The following is a 7,592-nucleotide window of genomic DNA, read 5'->3' on the forward strand; positions in this document are numbered from 1 at the left end:
AAAATTGTTGGAATGTTTATGTTTCCAGCGTATGTGCTATTCCTGGGTTAGTGATACCACAGTGACACACACAGAGAGTCAGAAACCATTCATCTTTATTCTTATTAACAGTGTGAGGTAGCATGAACTCATCTGTGTTTGGATATGAGTGTGAATTTATGCACAGATCAAAGCGCGTTAACACTAAAACATCATCCGTATGGTACTAAAGTCTTACTCATGGCACGGTGCATTTTTTGGAAAATCCTTTGAATTTACAAAAATGCAATTCAGTTACTGTATGTTAGAGTTCTTTAAATCCTGGGTAGAAAGTGAGTGGTGGTCATGGTGGGTGTGACCCGGTTCCCTCGCTTGGCTTTGCCCACTTTACTGAGGCCGATGTACATGCCAGGGTGAGCAGCCGATTCGTAGGCGTTGTAGTTGTTGGCCAGAAGTTTCTCCTTGAATCTGCATTGGTCGCTGTAGTGGCCCTGAGGAGAGAACATGCAAATTCTGCTCTGAACATCCAGGTGACATCAGTCCAATGATTGATTGATCAATAAAAGTAACAATAGGTTGTAAAAGTGGTGGAAAGGGTTTATACGGTTTCGAAAAAGCCTTGAAAGTGGAAAAAAATGTGCAGAAAAGGCATTGAAACTTGACAGAGAAGTGGCAGAAATGAGAGTAATGTTGCAAAAATGCATTATAAGGATTACAAATATGGCAAGAAAAAGTGATGAAAACAGGTTTAAATATGGCAGATTTGGTGTTGTTGCAAAAAAAGAGTAAAAATAAGCAAAATTGGGCTCAAAATTGTTAAAAAATATTCTTAGTTTCTTGAAGGCATCTGGCAACCCCCTCCCAGTGTCTCATGACCATAAATGGGATCAGATAAATTAATGTGGTTATCGCAGATTCATAGAATAATGGACCATTATTTTGCTGTGTTTATGGAATGTCGACAAAGTATAATTGTGCTTTGAACGGGGTTCCATTGAACGTTGTTTTGGGCTGGAGCCTTGCTACTCCCGTGAAATCTCATCCTGCGAGACTTCGGCGCAGGAAGATGGATGCCCAGAACCTCCTTGTAACACTCCATAGTCTTTTGTTGTTTACCTTCTAATGTGGCAGTAATAATTTTTTAAGTATAACGCTAACAAATGTCCGGGTCTCCTCTTCTGTCCCCACGTACCGTGTCATGTTTACTTGGAGAGAAAAGGTCATGTGACCATGGTACATCACATCCTGTGACGTGTATTTGCAAAAAAAGAGTTTCCATTGCACTTTTGTGACACATTTCAATATCAAAATGTCTGAAAAACCTCATCAAAGCGTAAAAACTTTTTTGCGATATTTGAGGGGTTTTTTTAAATCCTGGTGTTTCCATTACCAGTTTTTACCAGTTGCGCTATTTAGATTTTGCACATTTCCAAGTGTAATGGAAATGCAGCTTCTGGTACCTTTATTTTAGGGGTCGGGAGGAGGGTGAGTCTAAAGGAGAAGAATCAGGCTGCTCTTACCGAGCCGTACAGTTTCCCTCGGTCACTCATTGCGATGAAGAGTCCGCTCCGAAGCCCAAACAGAGTCACGACTCCTCTCTCCACTGGAGACATTTCCAGAAGGGCTGAAAGTGACATGAAGGACAGTCACACACATCACAAGTGGAATATTAACTCAGTGGCTGCCAGCCATTTTCAGAACAGCTACCCCAATGGTTGTCAGAAATTTTAGAGCATTTTGACTGATATTTGAAGAACCACAGAATATTTTATACTATAACTATGTAAAATCTGAGACCAGATTCGGAAAGAATAGACTCGCTACTCTCTTTTTGTTTCTAGCTTGTTTCGTTCTTCCATAATCATCAGTTGAATATAGGTGTAATGGCCATTTTTTGGCGGCTATATACAAGTGTGGGTCTTAAATGAGCGTGTCAGACTATATACTGTATGTGATGCCACTTCCTAGACAAGGGTTTGTTGCTTGACGGGGTGGAGCTCAAACGGTTTCTGACTGCAACACCAGAAATACCACGAACACTGTTTGATTCTATACCAAGAGCAGAGGTCGAGGTGAACTGATGGTTTGATGGACACATTGGTTCGGAATCAATTAAGCATAAAATAAAGAGAAAATAAGCATATATCAAGAAGTAGTACGTGATTTATGTCAACCGGACAGTGAAAGGTGTACACGGTGGGTGCGTCAGCCACTCAGCCCTTTAAAACCCATCAAGGTAGCCAAGTAGTGGATTTGGCTATTACAATAGGTAAGTTTCACACAAAACGCCAGTTTCTAAGCAAAAAGCTGAGAAAGCAGCCTTTTTCTCACTGACTTTGAGGCAATTTTTTTTTTGCTTCAGTAACACCTCAAACATCTGAACTTTGGTTTCCTTCTATAAAACTACAAAAACAACACTGAGACCGGGCTTTTGATGGCAAAATTATTATTTTGCTGTCTGGGTCAGAGTTGTACCGTTTGTTGGCCTTCCTGCAAGTCTCAGTCTCCACACACGCAAATTCTTCCTCCTCCCCAACATGACGAGTCGACCCGTTTTGCTCGGTTTGTTGATCATTTTCTCTCACGAACGCAACACCCTCAATAGTCAACTTAGGTTCACATATCTTCTGCTCGAGTGTGCACTGCTTGGAGATGCTGGGAGCTATTTTCTCCATCGTCCCTGGTTTCTCTCTCACTGGTCATGGTGACCATCATGGATAATCTCTCATCCAAAGGTGCACTGATGCCACCTACATGGCACCAGTTGGTCACTACATCATAGTACAAGGTTGATATTTATGTGAAAGCTTTGTCACACTGTCTCCAAGCAATAACCGTTGAAAAACACAATTGACGTACATATACGTCAATGGCAGTGAGTAGTTGGATTTGAAATGACGTATATGTATGTCAATGGCAGTGAGTGAGTTAAGAGAACATGCACATCAAATATTCAGAAAAACTGGATTCTGTCAGTCCACGCTGGTCTAAAGACCTGCTGGACAAAGAGCTGTAGATCCCTCAGATCACTAAAGCTGGAGGAGGTCCCTCACATACTGGTTATCGGACTGGTGTATTTGTGGAACTTCTAGCAGCATCTGAAAGCTGTTGTAGATAATGTTTGTTCCTGGATTTTGAAGACCGAAATCTGGGCACTTTGGAGACACAAGCCCTCAAATACATGACTTTGGTACTTTTTAAAAATCCCCAATTAATAATGTATCGACACCAATGCAATTTATGGTTTTGAAGCCACCACAGACACAGACAGCAGAGCATGGCCAAAGTGTATCAGCGTACATTTAGCAGATGGGCTTAACAAGATGACCAACAAAAGAAAGTGTTGGTGATGAGTTTCATTCCCTGTATTCTCCTAGAATTTGCTGGAGCCAGAAGAACAGAGGTTTTTTCCAGTGTCAGTTGATATTAAATGAGATCTGAAATATTTAACTTGGATACATCTGCTGAAAACACTTCTAATGAGTCAATCCAGGTAATACATGTGGAAACACTTTACTTGAAGTTTAATACATAAAAGCTGGCATTGCATTGTCATTATTATGACAGGACACCTGTCATTAGCATGAATAAGGCATCATCAAGGCTGTCATTAAGTGTCGTTTGTTAGCCTAACTGCTAACCCTAAAATTAACCCTAACTTGACCCCTACTTAACCCCACTAGATGCCTTCACTTAACCCAAAAAATGCCAACATAGCTCTAAAGGTGTCATAATTTAGCGAACAACACTTAATGACAGCCTTCATGACACCTCATTCATGCTAATGACAGGTAATGACAGCGTAATGTCAGCCTTATGTGTAAAACTTCAAGTTAAGTATTACTAGACATGTTTTAATAACTATTCTTAGAAGAGTTTTCAGGTCATTTATGGATGAACGTCCCTGTGGTGAAAAGACAGAGGGAGGAATAACTACTTACTGTATCTGTTTTCATTGTGCACACCTGTGATGGTCCCGTTTGGTAAAAGCTGAAGGTGGAACCCAATCCCCACGTTGCAGTAGAGCCTTCGTATCCTCTTTATCCCCAGCAGAAAGCGTGCGTCCGTGCCGCTCTGCTCCCTGCGCTCCCAGGATCTGCTGCTTGTCTGCAGCGAGAGTCCAGCACTCACAGGAGCAAAGCATCCACACAGCAGGAGTCCATACACAAGCAGAGGAAAGGACACTGATGAGGACATCTTCTGATATCCTTTTTTTAACTACACAATGGCTATTTTTAATAGCTAATCACTCATTGACTTACTAACAACACAAAAGATCAAAGATCAGCCATGAATACAACGTCACGACCCCTTTACTTTTGAAATCCCTGAAACACTTTCAGTTCAAACATGGGAGATTGTTGCAGCGAACAAAAAAAGTGTTCCAGTTTAGCACTGATGCTACTTTCTTATATTACGCACTCAACGTTACGTCACTCACCTCCTGCTGCTCTATTTGTCTGAGTCATGGATGAGACAAGCATCACAAAGTAAGTAACATAAACTACATGATGTCAGTAAACAAAGGGAAACACGCATGACCATGGGTTTGCAGGAGAACATGCAATCTACTCAAATACAATAGAGGCCTCGAGCTCTGACAGTGGCCCAGTCCTTTCTTCTCCTGGTCACTCAGAGACGACAGGTTCCCACTTGGTTTTCCTGTTGCTCATGTTTTACTTCTTCATTCTTCTGTTGGTATCTGATACAGGTGTTCCTGTCTGTGTCATCACTCCCACTCCTGGTCCTGGTCCTGTCAGTCTGTGGGTGCTGGAGGTTTGTTCCGTGTTAGCTTGATGTGTTATTAGTTGTACCTGTAGCTGACGTTGTCAGTCTGTTGAAGTTGCCATGACAACATGAGAAGTTGATTTTATTTACAGTTTAATTTTGTACTCAATTATAAAATGTCTTCATTGGTACTGTCATTTCATTGTCAAAGTATTATTTTTATATTATTATAATTATTATTATTATATTTGTCCTGTTATTAAAGTTTATTGAAAGTGACGTAATTGTTCGACCGGAGATTTACCGGAATGGACGGTTTAAGCACGGAAAATAAACACCCGCTGTCCAATTTTGCTCCATTTTTCTGTTGGTCATCAGGCGAACATGATAAACATTGTTTATTTAATGTTTGTGACTCGTGGTTTAAAATGTGTGTGACATTTTTATAAAGTGTTTTGTCTAAAAATCCACCCATCAATTCTTCTGTGAAGATTAAACATTTGAGTGGACATCAGTTTGTCTATTGAACTTTTTGAATGACTGACAGTAATAGTAGACATACTATACTGAACAGAACAGAAGCATGTTCACACGCTGCCTGGTTCCTCCAGGGAAAAAACTTTGCACACGTGTGCATTTTACTATGAAGGGAGAAGACAGGGCCTATGATTTGTACAGAAGTGAATTATAGGGCAACTGGAAAAAAAGAAAGAAAATAAACAGTCACTAGTGAAATATTATTATTTTTTATTATATAATTGTTAATTTAATTCTTCAGAATCAGAATCATCTTTATTGGCCATCTATGTTTAACACACAAGGAATTTTATTTTGGTAGACTGTGCGCTCTCTGTACAATGTAAACATAAAAATTCCCAGAAAATACAACAGACCAAGTACAGTATATATATATATATATATATATATATATATATATATATATATATATATATATATATAATATTAAATAATATTGTTTTCCATATCGCCAAAATAGAAAACTCGATACATCTTGAATCTCGATATATTGCCCAGCCCTAATTCCTAAATTATAAAACAGCCTAAATAAAAACATAAATGTGTATATGAAGCACATGTGTTTATTTAATATACTTACAGTTTATATACAAGTCAACACATTGCATATTTACTGTTAATTTCACGTTGCTTGTCTTTAAGTTAAACATTAACATTTTATTTTTATGACATATTTTCTTTTAATTTCTCATGCTCACTCATGTGGTTCTCTGGTATTCACTAATGACTTATTAGACACATTTGTTGCAGACTTCACATCTTTTAAAACTTTTTGAAAGCAGTGTATATTTGTGACGCTTGTGATTGGCTGATTTTTCATGCTGACTTACGTCGTTTCTTCCGCTGTGGTAGACGTTAAAATCTCAGTTATTAATCTAACAGAATTTATAACCGTGTCACATCCTGCTGCTCTTTAGGAAGATAAACTCTTTGTCCCATTTCGCAATGTATTTACACCAGTTCTTTGTTTTTTTCGCCGGAACGTCTTCATTCATCATCTCTGATCTGAGTTGTTTTCAGGTTTGTTGCCGCTGTCGGCACTAATCTCGTGGGAACTGCCACCCAGGCCATTTCAGGTGGCAGTTCTAGTGATGGCGCTCAGTTTAGTAAGGCATCTTTTAATTATCATTACATTAAAATACAGAATATTTACGGGAAAACACTAATACAGGAAGATGGCGGGAAAAAGGGGTAAAATACGGGAGTTTCCCGGCCAAAATGGGATACTTGACAGGTATGAGCCAGGCTGTAATCTTCTCCTCCTTGCTCGGCGCTTTGACCCCACGCGACATCCCCGTCGTTCCCTCCTCAGTTTATGAGGGATGTCGGATCTTGCTGCATAGGCTGGCGAAGTGTTAGCACGGAGTGCTAACAGCTGATGAGTGTAAACAAAAGGGCCGTGGCTCCGAGCAGTGACTCCCGACTCGATCGCAAAGATTGCAGACACAAGCAGCAGAAAAAGTAGTGCAGTTTGCATTTACATATATGGCAATAAAGAATAATATATATTCAACATTAAACCGCAGTGTTTGTTTTAGCTGTAAGATAGTTTGAGAGGGAGGAGCTCACATTCTAGGAGGCGTGTATTATGTCCATGGTAGGAGGAGAGAAAATTGTCAGGAGGAGGAGTTTCCGGTTAGTGACATAAACAACCGGGGAAAATCCAACTTCCCATTTGGAGCTGACTTTTTACAAAATGTAGAATAACAAGGGAGGGAAGAAACAGAACTTTTTAACGTTGGCCCTCTAAATTTGACTAAAGGGATGTATATCACTGTAGCAAAACTATTAGAAATTTATTTTTTCATCTTACCTCCCTTTTAAAGTTGATATACAGAGTTTCTGAGTGGACGTCTCAATGTCCCGCCCTCAACAGCTCCACTTCCTCCCCCTGCAATCTACCAGAAGCCATGCCTCTATTTTTCTGCATGGGCATCGCGGAACATAACAAGGTCGCATTGGGTCACATTGATATAGCTTTTTCGCATTTCAATTTAAGAAGCATACATAATCTCAGAAACTCCAGATATCAGCTTTAAGTCATGTGTAGGGTTTCCTTAGGTCATTCATTTCAACACAATTTTGCATTGTACAGTACAATGAATGTACCTGGCTCTAAAAAGAATAGGGAGATAATACTATTGTTCAACTTTTCACACCTTAATTTCAACAAACTACCAAACTGTGCAACATACGTGGAACCAAACAATTAAATGTTAACCATTTAACCGGGGCCGGCCCGTTATATAGACAATATAGCCAAATGTTAAGGCACCATACAGCCAAAGCGCTGATATTATTAGCATCCTAAACTTGATAGTGTTATTAATGATTTGTTTTAATGAAAA

General features: G+C 39.5%; 1 protein-coding gene across 1 annotated transcript; it reads right to left on the reverse strand.

Moving 5' to 3' along the window:
- Positions 1-293: 293 nt before the first annotated feature.
- On the reverse strand, positions 294-6,183 carry LOC114470711 (fibroblast growth factor 4-like). The gene is made up of 4 exons (XM_028459054.1): positions 6,137-6,183; positions 3,921-4,051; positions 1,500-1,603; positions 294-470 (listed from the first exon to the last, which is right to left on the reverse strand). Exons 1-4 carry the CDS (start codon positions 6,181-6,183, stop codon positions 294-296), a joined length of 459 nt encoding a protein of 152 aa, XP_028314855.1.
- Positions 6,184-7,592: the final 1,409 nt, after the last annotated feature.

The sequence above is a fragment of the Gouania willdenowi genome, chromosome 10, assembly GCF_900634775.1.
Source record: "Gouania willdenowi chromosome 10, fGouWil2.1, whole genome shotgun sequence".
Lineage (NCBI taxonomy): Eukaryota > Metazoa > Chordata > Actinopteri > Blenniiformes > Gobiesocidae > Gouania > Gouania willdenowi.

Bases quoted from the DNA above. Each gene is read 5' to 3' on its own strand.
- LOC114470711 (XM_028459054.1), bottom strand. From the start codon at position 6,183: ATGGGACAAAGAGTTTATCTTCCTAAAGAGCAGCAGGATGTGACACG. The intron at 4,052-6,136 runs GTTATAAATTCT...CAGGGAGCAGAG, and splicing joins GAGCAGCAGGATGTGACACG to CGGCACGGACGCACGCTTTC. The intron at 471-1,499 runs GTAAGAGCAGCC...TTCTCTCCTCAG, and splicing joins GAGGGAAACTGTACGGCTCG to GGCCACTACAGCGACCAATG.